Source organism: Eleutherodactylus coqui, chromosome 5, assembly GCF_035609145.1.
Source record: "Eleutherodactylus coqui strain aEleCoq1 chromosome 5, aEleCoq1.hap1, whole genome shotgun sequence".
Taxonomy (NCBI): Eukaryota; Metazoa; Chordata; class Amphibia; order Anura; family Eleutherodactylidae; genus Eleutherodactylus; species Eleutherodactylus coqui.
In genome coordinates, this window is record NC_089841.1 from 146,215,506 (window position 1) to 146,237,941 (window position 22,436).

The 22,436-nt window shown below is 42.7% G+C and overlaps 1 protein-coding gene across 1 annotated transcript in view; it reads left to right on the forward strand.

Moving 5' to 3' along the window:
- Positions 1 to 22,436, forward strand: part of TMEM132B (transmembrane protein 132B) — a 593,064-nt gene that overhangs the window by 224,653 nt on the left and 345,975 nt on the right. Inside the window, exon 3 of the mRNA XM_066603397.1 lies at positions 10,409 to 10,555. Within this exon, the coding sequence (XP_066459494.1) occupies positions 10,409 to 10,555 (147 nt within the window). The remainder of the gene's footprint in view (positions 1 to 10,408; positions 10,556 to 22,436) is intronic.

Genomic DNA, 22,436 nt, shown 5'->3' on the forward strand with positions numbered 1-22,436 from the left:
GCAATCTTTTCACGTGCCTCTAAGCGCTCGTGTGAATGAGGCCTTACTTCAAGCAATTCTATGAATGACATACAAGATGCTTTTGTTTTGTGCCTTTAAAAGGGGTTGTGAGAGACCTTGTCTAACGGTCAAGCTTATCAGAGAACTCTTGTACCTTTATCACAAGTTGTTATAATAGTCATATATCATTATATATATATACATATATATATATATTTATATATAAATAATTGCAAATGTGTATCATTTTAAACGCACCCTCATTTCATTTAATTTTATTAATTCAATTTCTGTATAGAGTAATTAAAAAAAATGTTGCATCTATTTTTTTATTTCATTTGACTGAGGCACACCCTTCTTTCTTGTTATGTCTGTGTAGACTCTATAGCAAGATGTGTGTACTTAATGGCAAAGAAATACCATTGATTACTACAGTCTCAATTAAGTGATAACATACAGCCCTCTCTTCTAAAAACCAGAAAGTGTCAGGCCAGATGTATAGTATACAAGGCTTGGTCTGTAGCTATTACACCTCATCTAGGGTTCCTGTAGTACAAAACAGCCTAATTCAAATTGTCTGCCCTCTACATGACTCTGCTTATTCTGTCCTAGTCTACACAAAAAAACTGACAAAAGTAAAAAAGAGAAAATGGCAACGAATTGTGTGTAATCTGGTAGCCACTGTGAGAACTGGAATCTTTCAAGGTGTTTTGTTAATACTGTATGGATAGTCAAATAAATAAAGGGAAACATCACCAATACTTGTAAAATTGTGTGTATATACAATAAAAGCTGATTTAAATAATATGTCATTTTCTCATGCTACATTCCCTTTAAGGCATTTGTCACAGACATCACTCTAATACGACTTTACATAGCATCAAACTTTCACAGTGACAGAATTGATAAATCTGTCCCACTGTGTTGGCGATATAACATTAACGAGTGAAAGTATTATACATGAATAGATGGCACTGGGTACCTGATATGGATTTTTATAAAACACAATCTGCTGAATGTGATGTCATGCAAGTAAAATCTATTTCTGAACCAGAAATACTTATTTAGTTGGTTTGTCTAGAAATCTGTTTTCATAGATTTGTGGCAGTATCTAGAAACACTGCCTCTTTAGATTTCTGTCAGCGACAGACAGTGCATTTCATTTCATGGCAGCTTAATTTTTGCATTGGGAGCAGACGAGCCATATCTGACTGTGGAGCTGAATTTTAAATATATCAAGCAAGGTGAATCTTTACTTGATCTGCTTTTCCTTCTCAGGGAGACAAAGAAACGGGTTTTAGACAAAAATCATCAGCATTACACAGATAAAACAATACTTAAATGTTCCTTGTCTCAAGTTGTCCAGCATGGAGCCCAGTGTTCAGATCACCCCGAGTTAACGAGCTTCAAAAAAGTTAAAAAGTAAAAAAAAAAAAACAATAAACAAAATCAAATTGTTTAACCAAAGCCCAGGAAACTTCATGAGTGAAGTGCTGCAGGGGTCAAATGCCCGGAATAACAAAGTAAGTCATCTAAAGGCAATTTGGATGCTGCAGCTAGTAGTCTTTCTCTAGAGAATTCCCGAGGCATGGATTTTCTCTACCTTTACAAAGGGCAGCCCCGTTAGCAAAGGTTACTATACTGAACTCTGCAGCTTAACTTACTTGAGGAGAAAGTGGCACTGCTATTTTAAGACAGATCATGGGTGACTGGAGAAAGATAAGAAACGCCAAACAGTCTCCTCATTTAAATGCATTATGGAAATGTGAGCTGTCAACACAAGCATTCCTATAAATATGCTAAATACACTCAGCGGTCTCCTGCCAAGGCATGAGGGTGGCAAAGAGGAGATGGGGAAGGGGGAAAGGTGGAGGCACGGGAAACTGTACAGAGAGAGTGGGGGATGTGGAGACGATCGTGCAGTGATACAGACAGATGAAGGACCAGGCATTCTGTGTTGGTTACACTTCTTCTTCACTTGTTACTCTATTAGGCTGCATGTGATACATTATACGATATTCGGCAATACAGCCTTATTATGTTATTGCTGCATGTAAACACGGCTGATATCATTCTGAGAACACATAACTTCCTGCTATTTATGACAGTTAGGCAATTAGATCTAGATGTCTTAAAGTAAAATGTCCATTGGAATATACAGGTTATGGTCCTTTTATATGGGACGAGCTGTCGGGCAAACTATGTGCTATTATACAAGAGCGAGTATTGCTAGCATCTCTCACAGTGCTGCCGAAATGGAGGTGAAGCGGGCTGGGGAGCGTCCCCCCCCCCTCCCCATGCCCACCTCCATTCATGGTAAGCAGACAGATTTTTGAAAGTAAATGATTGCTGTTTACACTGAATACCACGTCATTCAGTGTTCTGCATGCAGAAACTGAACAATTCTCCCTCAGTCGCTGTGTGCGTTTACAAAGGATGACTATTGTTGAGATTCCTGCTGGCTTGTTCACACTAGCACTTTTTTAAATTCCGATTTCTTGCTCCCTTATTGGAGCAAGAAAGTGGAATCTACTGGCCAAATGGAACCGCCATATGCTGGCAGTGAACGGTGTTGAATAGATGCCAGTGAATATAATGGGGTTCGTTTGGTTTCAGTCCGGCATGTTGCAGGACGAAGGGAAATCAGCATCAGAGGCTCCTAAAAGAACCTCCGAAATGGATGTGAGCAGACCTGTTTGACTACATATATGCTTTCGGTGTCCACTAGCCCAGAGGATTCATTTATATAGTTCAAAGAAACAAATACTTTTAAGAGAATCTGTCATTATGACCGCTCCATGCTTTGGACTATAGCAATGTGCAGATAAGCTGAAGAGACAAAGATTCTAAAGATGTCATTCTAATTTATGGACTCAGCACCCCCTCAGTATGCTGCATTGTAATGCACCCCAGGACCCTTTCAAGTCAGAAAATTAGTAGTGTGGACTGATGCTTCCTACATGCTTCATTTGCATACAGAGAGAGTCAATATTAAGTTCTTTTTTAACTGTGTTAAGGTCCATTTACACAGGGCGACTGTCGGGCAAACGATGTTGCATAAAAAATGAGCGATGAAGCTCATCGCTCATCGTGCAGTTTAAACAGCCGCTGTTCAGTAGCGAACGGCCGCTGTGTTATCTCAATGGAGAGGGGCGGGTGAGCAAGAGGAGAGAAATCTCCTGCACTGCCCCGCCCCCTGCTGGTCGCTCTGTGACCCAGCTAGCTCTGCTAGGTCCCATGCAGGAGCACGGGAGCGTGGAGACGCAGGGACATCTACGAGTGGAGGAAAAATCACAGCATGCTCTGTATTTGTGCGGTGTTCGCACGGGCGGTTTCTATTAAAGTCAATGGAAGCTGTCCGACCAGTAGCCTGTCCGCAGTTGACATTGCGGACAGGTTGCAGATTCATCGCTTGGTGTCAAGGCCGGAAAAAAAAAGATTTGAAATAAAAAATCTGTACTGCGCATGTCCAACGGCGAGCCACTGGGTCCATCTGCAGTAGAGATGAAGATGAAAGAAGGCAGGTACGCAGGGTCGCTGGCTGGGCACTGGGACGGAATCTGCTGTGGGCTCCAGCATGCAGAATCCGACTCATTCGTGTGCAGCCAGCCTCATAGAAAGTTGTATCTAATATGTTTTTGGGTTACTGGACCTTCTGGACTATTACTTATTGTAATATTGTGTACTTTAGTCATCTGCCTTTTTCTCCAATACATATCGACCTCAGACATGTTCCTGATGCTCCATGACACTGAAAAAAAATGCTCACTTCACAGTTCTTATTCATGACCTGACTCCTTTACTACTACCATAAATGGCCAAACGATGTGCTTCCGATTTTCCAATGCACACCGTATTGGGAAGTCACATTATGGTGGAATGAGGAGAACACTACAGGGTTTTTTGTGACACACATTTCAATTTTTATAAAATCAGTACTTATGTAAGTCAACATTATGGGAACTACAGTTTACCTAGAATGTTTTTGATGATGATTGACGGGAATATTTGGTTTCTGGGTCGTCTTTCTTCATGGTCCAGCAAACGTCAGCCAGCATACTGGGGTTCCCCTTGCCTCGGTACCTCAGTTCCTACGTAGAAACCTGCTGATGAAACGCTCAACATGCCAGTCGCTGACAGCCCCAAGATCTTCTGGGTAGAAGTTGAGGTGGGAGTCGAAGAAGTGAAGTGTTAAGGACTTATTGCATCCTATAGCTTGGTATGATTTCACAAGATCACTCACTAGATCACTATAGTTTTCTGATTTACAAGAAAGGAAGACAAGATATTTTTTATGACAACCAGGCTGCTTTCTGCAATGGATTTAACAGTTCCTGAAATTTTTCATCATCCATCACTGATCTTATTTGTGGCCCTATAAAAATTCCTTCTTTCAGTTTTGCATCACTAACTTTGGGAAATTTATATTTCAAATGCATAAATACTACAGAACAGGGCACTAAATATAAAGGTAATTCATCCAATGGCTAACCATAAAGAACATCTGAAATAAAAAGAAAAAATAAGTGTCACAAAAAAACTGCCTGATGGAAAACTTCTAACAACTGATTTGAATTCTGGAGGTGAAATACTACTAGAATCACCATTAAATATTCTCGGAAAAAAATCATGTTGACCAGTGTTATCAGTGCCTATGCAAGCTGCGAGAGATATGTCTGACTACAAAGCTTGTAGCCTGTTTCCATATCAACCAGCAACATTGTAGATGCATGATCTGTGGTATAATGCAAACTGTAACCTGAACCAATGCAAAATGAAAATATTGTGCTGTTTGGCTAATAGAGCCTAGCAAAAAATCTAGCAGACTAGTTATGGGACTGCTGTATTCATGGGGAAAATGCTCCCTCCCACTTCTCAAACCAGTGACTGTTGGACTCTATGTGCATGTATATAGGCCAGCTGTTAATTACTGGTAGCGGGCTGGTAGAGAAGGTGGGTTGAGTGCTTCCCTTATGTATATCATAGCTCATAACTATGTGTCTTGTGTATTCTCTGTTAGGCTATTTTATCCTAATCGCACAATATATTTTTGTCCTGCTTGTACTAATGGATCAAAGGACCTGTCTCTTTAAATTGCTGCCCTTAAATACGGCAGTATATTCAGGTGATTGATTCTCCTGAGGCTTTAGAAGATTGGCTGCAGCAGTCACATGTCCTGATCAGCAGCAACCAAAAGGGTCAGAGTGGTTTTGAAGCAATTATAAGTAATGAGAAAACCCTTTAAGCAATTGCTGGGACCGCAGGTTAACTGTATAGTACGAATCACCCCTTCCCTCTTACAAATGGAGGACACTGACAACCTGTATGAAAGATTTTGAAAAACAAATGATTTCTTCATTCTTAGGCCTCCTGCAGACGGCCAGGTCGGATCCCCTGCGAGAATTCCCGCAGCGGGATCTGACCCGCGCCCCTGCAGTGACCAGTGCGGCTCTCACCTGCTCCCGCGGCTCCGGCTCTGTGATGTGCTGGCTGCCGCCCAGCCGACGCATGCGCAGAGTGGAGTCGGGGCGCCAGGAGTGACATTTCTGTGCGGGCCTTTACGAGATCTGCACAGAAATAGAACATGCCGCGATTTGTTTTCCGCGTGTATTGTCACGCAGACATATCGTGGCTGTCTGCATAGGATTGCATTATGTAATGTAATCCTATGCAGGTGGGCACGGGCAGAAATTCTGCGGGAAATCCCGCCGCGGTATTCCCGCCCGTGTGCAAGGGGCCATAGCCTTAAAGTTTTTGGCTGATTGACTTTCAGAAACATTACGTTGCATCATGTGGAATGCTGTAAACACAAGATCATGATCAGATGTAAATAATTGTGAGACCTTTAGGTATATATTGCAACATATATAACTGCGTTTATTTATTTCATGGGATCTATAGGTCAGAGTATGGCCGAATTCACATGATTGTATTAGTATGTGCAAACTTTGCTCATGCAATACGCAGTGAATAGAATACATTGATTTAAATGGGTTTGTTCACATGTGCGTATTTTCCTGCATATTTCAGTCGTACAAAATAAAAGTAGCATGCTTCATTTTCCTGTGTATTTGCACACCAATTGTCCCCAGAGAAGTCAATGGGGATGCGCAAATGTACACACAATACATTAGAAGATGCGTGAGACACTGCATAATTGTGCAGGAAAAGAAAACACCTTAAACTGATTACTTATGGCTGGGAGCATCAGTGCTTTTTTTTGTAGCGTGCAGATGACCGCACAGTAAGCACAGTAAAATATGCCGAAGTACCCGCAAAATAAGCAACGTTTGTTCCGCAAAAATGCTGCGCTCGTGCGCGCAAGTACACATGTGCTCGTATGAATGCAGCCCAAGACCTGATAATTGATTGGTTCCTCTAGCAGTAGACCTAATGAATGAAAATGTTTTGACCAAAAATAATAACCTTTGTGCAAAAATGATTACGATAAGAACTCTTTAAACCCGCAGTGTGAAAAACACCTTTCCACTTGTATTTAAGGTCTATTCACATGGAGTGATGATCGCTCAAACGACAGTTTGAGTGACAGCTTTGAGCGATCATTTTGCATAAACTATTAAGTAGCTACTCAGCTACTTAGTGTGCAAATGAGGCCTTTAGCTGAAAGCAGTTAATAGCCTGAGGGCTCTTATCTGCTTTCAGTTCCTTTGTTCTCTGACGGGAAACAATGCTATCAGCCCTCCCCGTGGAGAACTGCTGATAAGACCGCAACACGATTTTTCGATTGACCTGAATTTAACGATCAGCTAGCAGTGCATGAAAAGTGCACAATGGGCGCGCGTTTAGACACAACAATTATCGCTCAAACGATCGCTTTTCCGCAATTTTTGAGCAATGATCACTCTGTGTAAATGGGCCTTTAATCAGAGCGCCAATAATATAGTGTAAATACTGCAGACTATGGTAACTGGGCATCATAGTAATGCCACCTATGGAGGAGCTCAGTGTTCCCACCTATTTCTCTATTTGTCTTTCATTATATGTAAATGATGCATTTTCCTGCATTGCCTGCTCTGGATGGGAGTCATAACTCATTCAGTTAAGGTGATATAGACAATTTTATACACTCCAAGTCTAACAATTATGTAAGTGTGATGTTTCATAAAACAGCTGCAAGAAAACATTTTTCATTTACTTAATAGTAAAGTTTTACCGGCAAATGTTCATAGTTGAATACAAATCACTATAGATTCCTGCCTATGAAGTAAGTTGACTATTATTATTACTGCTGTGCATGTGCTCTGCTTAACCATAAAATACTCTACTTACCTTTTAGCTTGTATTATTCTAAATACTCTCTACTAACTGGAATTAGATATATGCTTGGTAGGGATGAGCGAGTATACTCTCTAAGGCACTACTCGCTTGAGTAATGTGCCTTAGCCGAGTATCTCCCCGCTCGTCCCGAAAGATTCGGGTGCCAGCGCGGGGCGGGGAGCTGCGGGTGAGAGCAGGGAGGAACGGAGGGGAGATCTCTCTCTCCCTCTCTCCCGCCCGCTCTGCCCCGCTCCCCGCTGCAACTCACCTGTCAGCCGCGGCGGCCCCCAAATCTTTAGGGATGAGCGGGGAGATACTCAGCTAAGGCACATTACTCGAGCGAGTAGTGCCTTAGCGAGTATACTCGCTCATCCCTAATGCTTGGTAAATGTCACGATTAGGAATCTTTTAAAGTTTTCTTTTATATTCGTGTGATATAGACAGTGTGGATGTGTACATTACTTTTTCATTCTGAGACTTTTTTTAAACTGTAAAAAAGTCTAGAAATATACGTTTTAAATATAGGATTAGGTAACAAGGAGATTACCTCCTAGGAAAAAATGACATAGTAGCAGGTACATATCTGTGGCTGGCATGCTGTACTCTTATGGGGCCACCTTTGACTGGCCTACTATTATGGAAGGATCTTGTGACTGATGTACTGTTAGGGTGGCATCGTTTTGATTGTGCATGCTATTCTGGGGATATATGTGACAGGTATATTATCTACATACTGTAACATAACAGTGTGCATATTTATTTAGCTTTAAGACTATGTTTATTACCCCTGTGCTGTCATATCACTGCATTAAATATCCGACCACTGTACACAGCCTCAGTACTGTGGCATCACCCTTCTATTGTGATGCCTTGTTTATTACCCCTGTTCTGTGACATCGCTATGTGCTTTAAGGTCCTTTTACATGCAAAAATAATCTTTCAAACGACTGAAAGATTGAAAGATTAGCGATCTACTTGCATAAAGTGTTAATGGCCATTAGCACTTTATCATCTTAATTTGCATGTAAAAGGACCTGCACAAGTTGTTTGCAGAGCCTAGCATGTGTTTAAACACACACTCAGCTGTGCAAACAGCTGCGGACACATTCCATTGTTCTCCTTGAGGCTAGTGTAAACATGCCCCAGGAAGAACATCCTGCAGTCTATTGAAAGATGAGTAAAATGCATTCAAATGGAATATATTTTCTCAGTCTTTCAGCAGTTGAACCATGGATTTTAAGTGAACTTAAATCCATTGCCTGCATCAATCTATGCCTGTATCCTGGTCCCAAAACACCCCTGTGACCAAAACTATTATACCAAGTATGCGGTGGTGCCGACGAGCTTAGCAAAGTTGGGCTTACAGCAAGTACAGAGGCCTATTTGGGTATCACCAAGTCTTCTAAAGCATCCAGCCAGGGGTGTGCATGCCACAATCTGTTGAGCCCAGAGTTACCAGCTAACTCCGTGAGCATCAGCCCCTTCCTGATCCTCCATTGGCGCCAAGTCAGTAGAAAGGCCTGTGCAGTATCGGACTGATCTAGAGTACTACCTGAGTCTCTAAGTACAGGAAAACTCATTTTTGACCCTGTGCTTCACCCATGCACTGTATATTAAAGGGAACCTGCCGGGTCCACAAAGGTGGCTGGGCTGCGGGCAGGACACTATAGTGACAGACACACTGATGTCACCTAAACCGATTAGATTAGTGGTTTTGCAAATCTGAAACTTTGCAGGACTGGACCTAAGATAAGTTCAATGAAGCTCATGCATATTCATATATTCACAATCCCCCAACCCTCCTCCTCCCTCTATCTCCAGTCCAACCCTGCAAAGTTTCAGATTTGCAAAACCACCAAACGGATTGGTATAAGTGACAATATGCCCTGCAGCCTGCAGCCTGTAGAGCTTTTTGTACCAAACAGGTTCTCTGTCAGGGAACTGGGGTCCGAGTATTGGTAGTCCCTGAAAGCTGCCCGCAACCCACTGTCCCTACCTACTTGCCCCCCTGGGCTAGGCCCCAGGGCGACAACTGGGCGAAAGTCCCTATACTTTCTAGGGAAGCGGGGCAAGGGGTCAGACTTACAAACAAACACAGAGGCAAGTCAGGAAGTCCAGGTTGGCAACAGCAGAATACACGGTACCAGGGATCAGGTGAAGGTGAAGTCAGGGTCAAAAGCAATACGTCAAAAACAGGGAATCAGGCAAGAGCAAGGTCACGAGTATAGCAGGAGACCAAACTAACACTGGCAACTGATGGAAGCAACAGAGGCATTTAAATGCTGTCAGGACTCCCGCCCCAACAGCTCATTGGGGCGGGGAGCTAAATAGCAGCAAGTCAATTACCGAGGCACAGGAGAACCCGTCCCCAGCTTAGCTGGAGAGACTGAGACCAAGGACGCACGCCTGGTCATCATGGTGATGGGGACGCCGTGCGGGGGGTACCCGCAGTGTCCATAGCAACCCGGCGGCGAACAGGATTACGGTGGCCAGGGGAGGTCACCAGAACCGGGGCTTTCCTGCACCGCACCGCTGCAGTCCGGGTAATAGAGCCGGTGGTGTGGGCATGGTTGCCCTGCGAGCTGCCGGTCCTGACATTCTCTTTACAGCCTTCTTCCTAGATGTATATGTAATAATATTTTTTCTTGAAAATGTAGTGTGCGTTCCCACGTAACAAAAACCGCTTGTGGCTGAGATTCCACCTAGCCGCAACAACCAATAGAAGTATGATCTTGCTGATAAGGTTTTATTATGTGGGAACATACCATCATAAGTAGTTGTTGAAACCACTTAAATGATTCAATGTATAACTTTCCAAGGTTTGTTTGATATGCAAGTAAATAGAATCCTATTCCTAAAGTGATAAGACTGTTGATTGCCTCTTTGTTCATTCATTCGGTTCTGCTGTGCATATTAATTCAGACAGCTATATACGTCTGTTCTACTCTTTTAGCAGCCTTCTTTGCATGGTTAGCAATCACATCTTGAGTTGTGAATCAGTCATTAACAATGATCCAGAGAAGGTGTCATCCTGCTGAGGTCTTTGTGCATTGTTAGGTCTTTGATGCATTGCTAGCTGTCATTGGAGATGCGTAGCTGAATCATTTTCCCTATATTCTCTCTTCTGCAGGGTCAAAGCTGCTCTTGGCGCCAAAGTGATTGCTGTAAGAGTGGATGACTCTGAACAGTGGAAAGTTCAAAGACTGATGGAGAATGGAGAGAAACACACAACTGTCACTTTAGACTGCTTACGGCAAATGCCCTATATGCAGAGCAGGTATGTTATTTCGAAGGAAGGTTTAATTCTTAGATTGTTATTTAACATACAATTCCGTTTTTCATCAGGAAACATTCTTGACAATCAGCACAGCATAAAAAACAATTTTTGATGCATTGCTAGTTATTGTGTATCACCTCAATCCAGTAGTAATGTTCTTACTACTGGGTGAATATCAGGCACTTAAATGCCCGACAGCAGAGACGTAACTTGAAGCTCCCGGGCCCCGATGCAAAACCTGTAACAGGGCCCCCCAACTATAATGCTTTATTCATACTACTGGGCTCCCTATATGGAGAAGAGAGGCCTTATGGGCCCCCTAAGACTCCTGGGCCCGGGTGCAACCGCATTCCTTGCATCCTCTATAGTTACGCCCCTGCCCGACAGTCATCCCAACGATTATCGCTTCTGTGCATTCACAAAGAAGCGATGATTGCTCAGTGAATGGAGGCGGAGTGGGACAGAGATTGCTTCCGGGGAGCATATTATCAATTTCTGCTACAGTTCTGCCCTAACAACCAATCAAGCTGAATCAGCCAACCCAAACAACCAATCAGGTTCAATCAGCCAACCCAAACAACCAATCAGGTTGCTGGAATTACTTAATAGGACAGAGCTGTTGCAGAAATTGATAATATGCTTCCGGAGACCCACCTCCACTCACAGGGAACAGGCAGTTGTTCATAGATAAATGACTGCCGGTCTGTATTGGCCGATTGTTGTTTGATTTTTAAGCCTACTCAAACCGAATGATAAGCAAACAAATTAATGTTCGTTGTTCAATGGCTGGCAGCGTTTACACTGAACAACCACTATTCAGATTTGCAGGATCCAGGGAGAATTGGAATGATATTGTTCCGTGTAAAAGGACACTAATCAATAGTAGGATATCTTTAAACAATGCTTATGCAGTCGTTGATATTGTCTGCTTCACTATTAATAGCTTTATTGTTCTGTGTCTCTAGATGTATCTAGAAGTTGCTTTTCTTTCCTACTCTTTTCCTATAACTGCTCTCATGTCTGAAAGTGGTTTTCCAATTGTAAACTCTTGATGGCCTATACACAGGGGAGGCCATCAATAGTAAATCAGTGAAAGTCCGCCATTCGGGACCCCATTGATGAACTGTTTGCGCTTGTGCACCTAACTGATTTCTGCAGGAAACCGACAGCTTCGTTGCCACTGCAGTTCCCCTTGAAGTGATTGGGAACTTTACCTGTAATACCAAGCCTGGCCACTGCAGTGGGAACAGAGCTGTCTGCTACCTGCAGAAATCAGCTCAGTGCATTGGCCCAGAAAACAGCTGACTTATGGGGGTCCCAGCCGGCAGAACCTCACTGATCTACTATTGATGGCCTTTCCTGAGGAGAGGCCATCAGTAGTTTACAACTGGACAACCCCTTTAATACCAAAAATGAAGTAGGTTAGATGATGGAAACACATGAAGTTTAGTTTTTGAAATATTTAGTTTCAGATAGAAAGTTGACATGATATTAAAGAGAGCAGACAGACAATCGGGGTGTTTTTACTAGTGATGGGCTTATGTCTTGGGAAGAAGTGTATAACTAGGTATTATCAGCCTTCCATGGCTGATGTGACTAGGTGTCTTGCCTTCGATGCTCTAGAGTTCTGTGCCACTGTCACCCTAATTCCCCCATTCCATGTGCATAGAATAGCAGTGCACATGGGTGGCCAGCACTCCATTCTATGGGACTGATGGAGATCACCACTTGGCTGTCTTCATTGCGAGTGAGTACAGCAGTGTATAGACATGCGCACCACTATTCCATTCATTAGGGGGCCTGGAATGCACCATTCTCATGATCACTGCTGGTCCCTGGGTCAGACTTCCACTGATCATTGATTTATCACCTATCCTGTGGATAAGGGTAAAGATTTTTTTGGAGGATAACCCCTTACGATCCAAAACCTATACAAAACACATTATTCCATGAAGTTTTACCATTTCTTGGCTATAGTACCATTGCTATTTCCGCAGTTCTTACAATGCCATTTAAAAGGCAATATTTGCTGCATTTACCACCCATAGTCTAAAAACAGTGCTATATTAATTTGTATAGATGCCATAGGCGAGGTCATTAAAGGGTATTCCCATCTCAGCTTTCCATTACTGAGATGGGAAACTGCTAATAGCGTTCCCCCCGCCCCCATGGGTGGAGCATACAGAAACAGCCAAGCGCTTCAGCCCAGCACTGTTTTCCTAGTGCTCATTGAAGTGAATATAAGTTAGGGAATAACATAGAACAGCTTGCATGGAAAAACCAAGATGGGAATACCCCTTTAAGCTTCACTGAGCAAATAATCAATGAAGGAATGAAGTTACTCTGAAATCGGATCTAGTCGGCCGCATAGGGTGGATGCATGCGTACTGTAGGGGGGCATTTCATTTTGTGGCAGCTGGTCAGGCAGCTATGAGCTGCTGACTAGCTCCTGTACAGCTTTTGTGATAGTCACCCTACCAGTGGTGTATAGTTGTGTAACCCAGGTTACTGGTTAATCAGCAGTTCCCTCCATCATCCTCTGCATCCTTGAGGACATATTTAAGTGGGCATATTGTTTTTCACACTTCTCTTTCACATTGTGTCCTGGAAGCTGTTTCACCCGCCTTCCTTTTTGGTGACTGCCATTTATTATGTTTATGCACTTGATTTTATGGCAATTTTGCATATTGCGTAAAAAATAAATAAATAAATAAATAAAAAAATATATATAAATATCTCTCTCTCTTTCTCTCTCTCTCTATATATAATATAATAAATGTAAAGGAGACAAATTTGGAGACAAGTCTTGTGGCTTCCATTTAAGTCACAGCTTTTGGTAAGAAAGAGCAGGGTAACGTGAAGAGTAACTGGGAAGGTGGATCTGCCATAGCGATCTTCAGCCAGTTTAGAAATGTAATGTCCTACAACAATGTCTATGTTATGTAACTATTTTATTAAAGCGGTGGCCGACCAACACGCACTAAAATCTACAATCATGTCTGGTGCGCTTACTTCCATCTGCATTGCATTATGATATATTTTGTTCCCCGCGAAAGGATGTCCAGGGTGAGTGGATGTATGTGTGCCTGCAGTCTATGCTATCGCTATATAAATGCTGTAGGTGATAATGGATTCATGTATATTTGTCATTTTGACTGTCCCTCTGTCCTACAGATTATGGCACCCTACTTCTTGATGAGCGATCTAAACCTTTTTGTTCCCAATCTTTCCTTAATGAACAAGGTCCAGAAGTAAGAGGATGTAGAATCTTGATGTTGAACCTTATATAACACATTTTCTGCCATTAAGTGATTGCTTTGAAATCACATAAGCACTCAGATGTAGAACTTGGCAGTGTTGCAGTAATGGTTAACCTCCACATTAAAATTACTGCTTCTGTCAGAGAAAGAATGCTGTTAACCTATGGTCTGCATTTGCCCCGGGGATTTCATACCTAATGTCTAATATCTGTAACATAGAAAAGTCCCCTAATGTTCATTTTATAGAACATTAGTAGTCTGCGTCATAACTTGGCTCATTTGTAGTTTCTAAGATACCCCAGACAGGCATGTCAGCGGAATATCTGCCTACCATTGAAGCTTTTGTTGGCACCTGTATCGTAACGAGAGGAAACTCTTCCCTTTTTTATGTTATATAATCTTTTCAGCAAAAAATAGATACAGTATTTATCGCTCTATAAGACGCACTTTTAGTGTGTCTTATAAAGTGAATGGGGTTAGTGTGTCTTATAAAGGGAAGGTGCCAAAAATCAAGCTGGTCGGCACTATTGCAGGATTGCACATCCGCACATTTGACTGGAACTATTGCAGGATTGCATGTCCTTACGTCTGGCCGGCACTATTGCAAGATCACATGTCCGCACGTTCACACGTCCATAGCAGGGGAGGAGAGCAGTTCCTCTGCACTGCCATCTGTACGTTCCGCTGATTGGTAGTGAGTAGAGATGAGCGAGCGTACTCGCTAAGGGCAAATACTCAAGCGAGTATTGCCTTTTGCGAGTACCTGCCGGCTCATCTCAAAAGATTCAGGGGCGAGGAGTGGCGAGGGAGAGCGGGGAGGAATGGGGGGGGGAGATCTCTCTCTCTCTCCCCCCCACTCCACCCTGCTCCCCTCTGCTCACTCCACCGTTCACCCCCGCCGGCACCCGAGCGGGAGATGCTGAAGACAAGCAGGGCGGCTTGTCTTCTGCATCCAGTTGTTCTCTGCTCGAAGTGCCCGGCTTTTATACATCTGAGCGCTCCGAGCAGGGGATGCAAAAGAGAAGCGGGGCCGCTTGTCTTCTGCATCCAGCTGTTCTCTGCTCGGAGCGCCCAGCTGTTATACAGCCGAGCGCTCTGACGGGGTATGAAGAACACAGCTGGACCGCTCTGTTCTTCATACCCGGACTGTGTTCAGGGAGCGGGATACAGCTGAAACAATAGTATCAGCTGTATCCCCCTGTGAATTCCTGATGAGGCTAAAAGTTGTCTTTCAGCACGCTGAAAGATCAGCAATCAGCAATTCCTTAACGAAAACAATGTCACTGCAGTTACACACAACAATTATCGCTCAAAAGACGGCTTTTGAGCGAATTTTGAGTGATAATCATTGTGTCTAAATGGGCCTTTACTTCACTGTTGGGAAGATCTAAAGCATTGCATATACTAGATTGACCAGATTGTGTAAGATAACTATTTGTGTTGAACATACTTCCCATGGGGACATAACCTCTTCGTCAGGGTACATTCCTCTTTATTAACTTTTCTAGGTATACAATAACCCCTTTACAAATGGCTACTTACAAAAAAGTAGAAAGTTAGCAACTGACAGTATTGCTGAGCACTTTGCCACCTGCAGATGGTACTACCAGTTCTGTCATCAATGCACTATTTCAGCCGTTCTTAGGTGTCTCCAAATATTATGAATATTTAAATATCAGATTCTAATTCACAAGGAATGTTATCTATTCTGTACAGTATTTCTAGTGTGGGTTAGAGGGCAGTGACCTGATTACTAGGGGTGACACCACCGTTTTAATTTTGCACTAGGTTGCATAAATCAGCTTCACAATGCTTTTGGCAAGTTTAAACTTGTGAAATATATGCAAAAGTGCATCACCCCTTCCCAAACACTGACCTGAAGATCATGCGCTTTAATTACATTCTGCAGACTGTCTTATTTAGGGCTCGTTCACATCAGCATTAGGGGATTCTGTTTTCCTGCTCCATTCGCGGAGCACGAAAACGGCACCCCTGGCTGAACGGTTCTGTCTTATGATGGCGCCAAACGGCCTCCCCGTTGACTATAAAGGGAGTGCATTCGATTTCCGGCCAGCAATCTGGCACTTTGCCAGAAATAAGTAACATAGGGATTTCCAATGCTGATGTGAACAAACCCGAAGAGCATTTTTAAAGCGGGACTGTCAGCACCCGTCTCTTCTGTTCAATCTGTTCACCAAGTACTTATGATGTTAACTATCAAAATGTTTTGTTTTTTTCCTTTGGCAATACATTTGCTGCTGAATATAGTTAAATCCACGATGTAACTCATAACAATCTGTTTCCTATAGATTTCATGTACTAAGGGTTTCTACCATGTAGGGAATCTTTTACTGTCTGTCAGCATTCTGTGACTTCCCTCTTTCTACTGTTGGTTTTACAGTTGGCTACAATGCAACCCCCAGGAAACAAAGTAAAAACTAATAGTGTTATGCTGAGCAGATGTTAGCACGGTAACACATATGCAAAGAGACTTAAACATACATTATTGACGAGAAGAATATGCCAAGGTACACATTATTTTTAGAAGATTTTATTTTACACGGCATGTGATTAGCTAGAGCTGTTTCCCTTTAGGAATCAAAGATACACAGGGATGGTAATTCACTGCACTAAACATACACACCAATGCATATGTTTGAATGAATCATTAGAAATCTTAGATGTAGCAATAAACAACAATCCAAACCAGAGTTATACAACTAAAACCACCATATGATTCATAAATATGATGCAAAGTGCTCAAATTGTTAGGTGCAGGTGGACAACCAGCACTAACAGCAAGGCAATGGTTGCATTCAATCTTTTCTTTAGGCTTCCTGTACATGGCAGGTCCAGATTCTGGCTGCGGAATCCTTCATGGAAGCTGTCCCTGACCGTGGCAGGTGACCCTGCGTACAGCCTCATGTCCATGGGCGGATCAATTTCTGCATGCTGGAGCCCACAGCAGAATTTGACTTTGCCCGCGGCTAAGGACCCTGACTTACCTGTTCGGGTCTTCTGCATCCTGTCTGGAATCTTCCTTTTCTGGTTTGCGCATGCGCAGTACAATTTTTTTTTAAACTCCTGCTTTTCCTGCGGAATCCGCAGCCTGTCGGCAATGTCATTTCTCCTATCACACTGTCCTCCTTTGATATGTGTGATGTGTTGATGGATTGGACTCTTTGTCGCCATGACTTCGTATATCATTTATTATTTTCTTTTCTTTATGGACTGTGCATCATGTCCGGATATGAGTATTGATTACCTCTTTACTTTACAATAGAAACACTAATGGTATTCCCTAAAAAATGCACCAACCATTAAAAAACTAAAATAGAGTATTACATATATATTCATGAGCATGTCTCTTGCTTCTCCGAGTATATACTACTATGGATTCCTGTCGGGCCAATTTCTTGGTATCAGGACCATGGACAGCAATCCTCAACAGCATGCTGTCGGCAGCTTCATATGCTCTGAGATAAAATATCCCCGCTTCTACGCCTGTCCGTAGGACCTGATCACTGATTCCTGGTGACACAGATCTGGTGCTTCTGTCTGAATGCTGCAGGGGACACATGGAGGCTTGATCAAACCGTCATACTCTACAGACCCTGGATCTTTGCCTTTATTTGTTTGCACATCGGTCTTCTCAAGAATACATTGCTCAAAAACTTCCGGTCCAAGCTGGGACTGCTCTCCAGGAACAGACTCTGAAATTACAGTGATATCTAGTGGCTAAAAGTAGCATAGCAGGCATAGAGAATTACAATACAGTAGCGAACAGTGCACCAAGTAATCTTGTAGATATGATACCTTTTAATGGCTAACAAAAATACATGATGTTATAGGGAGCTTTCGAATCTTCAGGCATAACGAAATGGGGTTCTTCTTCAGGCATAATGAAATAGATCCGAAGAGGCATGCATATATGTACACACATACTTATGACAAGGCACAGACATGATGTGATTAATTTGCATTTAAAAGAATACCACAACAGGATGAGTAGAGAAATGAATAAATACTTAAATAGTCCACTGATTAAGATGTGAAGATGTTATGGTCCCTGAATTAATGTTAGGGGGTCACTAGGCCAGCAGTGTCATTTGTGCTATAGATTCCTCATACTTCAAATTCATACATGAAACCTCTTGAATAATTTAGCCCTCTATTGAAAGTGTCAAAAGTTGTTATACATTTGTACTCCCAAATTCTTCTATGGCTTTGTGATTTGAAATTGCCTTTAAGTATAATAACACACAGTGCACTATCACACTTTACAGTGTACTGAGGAAAGACACACTATGGAAATGATAGACACGAGTAGCACTGTGAATGTCTTAAAGGTGCAAAATTAGCCTCCTACAAAATAATGATGTACTATTGCATATTGCCATGCAGTTCCTAAAATATACCTCTATGGAGTTCTCAAGTTGTCTTCATAAAGAAACAACTTTAAGGGGCAATCCCTCTCAATAATTGCAGATCAATGTGTTCAAAATTGCAAAACAAGGCATTCACCCAAAAATGTTTATTTCCAAAATGCTGTGTTCCGTGGTTGTTGCAGCTGTTGAATCCTCTGACTTCTGGTTGTTTTCTGCTCATCGCCAGGAAAACAGTCCACTTCTTTTTTGAAAGAAATAACAGAGCACAGCGGTATCAGGTGTCTGGGCCGAAAGCTAGTGCACATATACTTCTGAGATCCTGGCCATCAAATCAAAGACGTGCGCAGGTGCCGGCCTCCTCTGCTCCTCTGCTATTTCTTTCCATAGAAAAAGTGGTCTGTTTTCCTGGCAGCAAACAGTAAACAACCAGAGGGCAGAGGAATCAATATCTGCAATATCTGGAGAATGGAGCATTTTTAAAATAAACATCTTATGGGTGAGTACATTGTTTTGCAATTTCGAACACATTGAAATGGGATTCTCAAGATAGGAACACAGCTTTAAAAAGTCAAAATCTTTAGCAAATTGGAAAACCAAAGGTCAAATATATAGATTCTAAGTAAAATATGTCTGTAGCTCATTTGCTGTAAAATGTTGATAATTACAATCATATTAACTTGCACAAGCTCCTCACAGGTACTTCATTTATTTAGTGTCATGAGCACGGCTTTAACATTCTCCATTTTTGTGGATTGTCCATGAATTTATATTGTGTTCTTGCATATTTTCAATTTTTATTGTATGCTGCTATTACACATATTAGAGAATTGAATAGCTTATTGATATAATGGGAAGATATACTACTGCAGATCTAATCACTCTGGGGCTTATAATAGGGGCTATATTATTGAAAATACAACAATTTTCTGGCACAAATTATGTAAAAAAACCTGTCTTAGGGCTCGTTCACATCAATATTAGGGAGTTCCATTTTCCTGCTACGTTCAGGGAGAAGGAAAAAGGCCCCTCCTGGCTGAATGGACCCCTACTGAATATAATGAGTCCATTTGATTTCCAGTTATCAGTCCAGCATTTTACTAAAATTTACAGGACAAGTGGAAAACCTCAGATGCTGATGTAAACAAAGCCTAACTTTATGTTTTTAGACACTTTCAGACAGTTTTCCTGACTTCTTCTAGGAACAGGAAAGGCCTGAACTGCACCAAAAATTGCACCAAATTGGAAATTAAGAGTTCCAAAATTTTTGCACAATTTTTGATGTAATCTAAACTAACTAATAGGTGTTCTAAACTTTGACTAGACATTTGATAGTGCCAACATTTTGCATTCCAGAGCTTGAAACTTTGGTAGTTTTAGGTGGGAGTTCATCAGTATGTGACCAACTAAAGAAGATAATAATTGAAATACGGAGTCCCAATACTGCTGTAGAAAAGGCCAGTTCCACAATATATGTAGTACGCCCTCTCTGTAGTAAATAATGCAATGCTATCCACCCCACAATTCACTAGCACAGGCCCCTTGCCATCCCAATTTCTTCAACAGCCAGCTGAGCAATCAGGGTATATTTTGAATAGATGGATTGGCGTATAATGTTGTCTTAGTGTGATTTCCATTAATGTTTCTACATGAGTTCTACACTTGAGTGCTTTATGAGTCAGATAGCAGGCTTGCTTCCATTCTCTGGCACTGAATTTTTGGACTGATTCCCTTTCCTATTCTTTCGGAGGAAATGTTTTTTTTCTTTCCATAGCATGATCATGTAATAATGCATATATGAGCTTTAGGCCCAATGTCCATGGCCGGAAATTCTGCAGCGGGATTCCGTGCGGAATTTCCACCGTTTCATGCTGCAATAGAATTGCATGCATGCACGCAATCCTATGCAAACAGACACGATTTTGATCGCGGAAAATCAGCGCGGTAACAACATTGCGGCATCTCCTATTTGTGTGCGACCTTCGCAGAGGCTCACACAGAAACGTCACTGCTGACGTGCCAGCTCTGCTTTGCGCATGTGCTGCTGTGTGCTAGCCTGCACATCGCAGAGCAGAGAGAGAAGACGCCGGACAAGTAAGCGAGAAGGTCACATGTCGCATCTCGCTGTGAGAATCTCGCAGTTGAAATCCGACCCGGCCGTGTGCATGAGGCCGTAATCCTTAAGACCTCATGTCCACGGGGAAAATCAGGCCCGCCGCAGATTCTTCATGCAAAATCCTGCAGCGGGTCCCTACTTTCCCGCAGTCATGAGGCTAAAAAGTAAGCATTACTTACCTGTCCGGACGCTGCGGATCTGCCCTCCGTCGCAGCCAGGTCTTCTTTCTTCGGCCCGGTGGATGTGCTCGGCACACAGGCAGCGTGCCGCGCGCATGCGCCGTGCACTCAATTTTCTTTTTAACTCCTGCACTCCCGCGCTGGAGAGCAGGAATTCAGCTGCGGGTGTGCCGCGGATCCGGACGGCTTCCATAGGCTTCAATAGAAGCCTGCGCGAGCCGTCTCCGTGGGAGACACGCACTAAAATGGAGCATGCTGCGGGTGTTTTCCCGCACATGCAATCCGCGCCTCAAGGAAAAATGACATGCGGGTGTCCAATGCATCCCTATGGGGCGCGGATTACGAGTGCGGGTGACCCGCTGTGGATCTGTCCCCGTGGACATGAGGCCTTAGATCCTTTAGAAAATAAAAAAAATCTATTTGAATTGCCTCAGAGAAGTATAGGCTTATGTGTATGTAGGATATGCTGTATTTACAAATATTTGTATTGGTCTCCTGGGGTCAGATGATATTGAGTTTTGAGTTACTTAAGCGGAACAAGAAATTCCTCCATTAATAGATGTGTGAGTGTAAAGATACCTAATGATCTCCAATTTGAAATATTCTGACATGGGATGGCATATTGAAGTAAGTCTAGAGTGAAGTATTCTTTCGGGAGGGAGCTTTGTGGTTTGACAGGTCATGGGATTTTTTCCAAACTTTTAAACATTTTTGAGTTAGTGGGGAGACATGGAGCGGTAAAGGCAAATGCCACAAGGAAACTATAAGATTTGGCCGAGATAGCTAAATGATCTTTGATGTGGACCCAATGTTTCTGGTTTTCAGACCTCCACAATGCGGCTAGTTGGCAAGCAAGTGTTGCTATAGTAGTCTTGAATATCTGGAAAGCCCTGGCCTCCTATCCTTCTATCCTTAGTAAGTATGTTGCTGGTCATCCGAGGTTTATATTGCATCCAAAAATTGAGACAGGATTCTGTTCATGTCTGTGAAAATCCTTGTGGTAGTTCAATGGGGAGGGTATGAAATAGGTATAGCAATTTTGACAGTAGAAGAAATTCAAAAGTAGTGATTCTTCCTATTCAAGAGATCTGTAATTTAGGCCTCCTGCACACGGGCGGAAATTCCGTGGTGGGATTTCCCACAGAATTTCTGCCTGCTGCCACTATGCAGACAGACGCGATTTGACCTCATGAAAACTTGCGCGGTAACTGTTCACTGGTAAACGTCACTGGTGATGCGCTGACTCTGCACTGCACAAGAGCCAGCTGGGCGGCAGTCGGCACATAGCAGAGTGGGGAGACGCAGGGGCAGGTGAGCCACAGTGGTCACTGCATGGCCACAGCTCGCATCCCGCTGTTTTATCCCTTAATTTTGCCAATCAAAAGGATGGTTATGTTGTAAACAGGTGTCTGTTATTTGGGGGGTTTCGAGAATCTTTATTTTATCAAGTAAGTAATTTAGTCCTTTTTTTCTTCATGTGGTGACCTATCTAATAAAGGAAACTCTTATGTATTCTTTGTGGGCGTTCCATAAAATACGTGGGTTCACATTAGGGGATGTTTTATAAGTGAAGTAGTCTTTTAATCCCTTCCTGCTCCAGGACATACATTTCCGTCCTGCAGTGTCGGGGTATGTATGAAGAGAGATCGCAGGGCGACCTCTCTTCATACAGTGCAGGAGTCAGCTGTTTATTACAGCTGACACTCGCGGGCAATAGCTGCAACCGGCTGCCCGGCCGATCGCTGCTATTAACCCTTTAAATGCCGCTGGCAGTTCTGACAGCGGCATTTAAATCTCCCGAACAATATAAACTTGCAATGATTTGATCGCTTCTGCAGTATATTGTAATTCCATAGCATTACATGATGCCGCGATCCAACAGGCAATTTATCATGCCATGTCACAGGCATGGCTTGGTAGGCAATCTGCAATGGCAGCCCT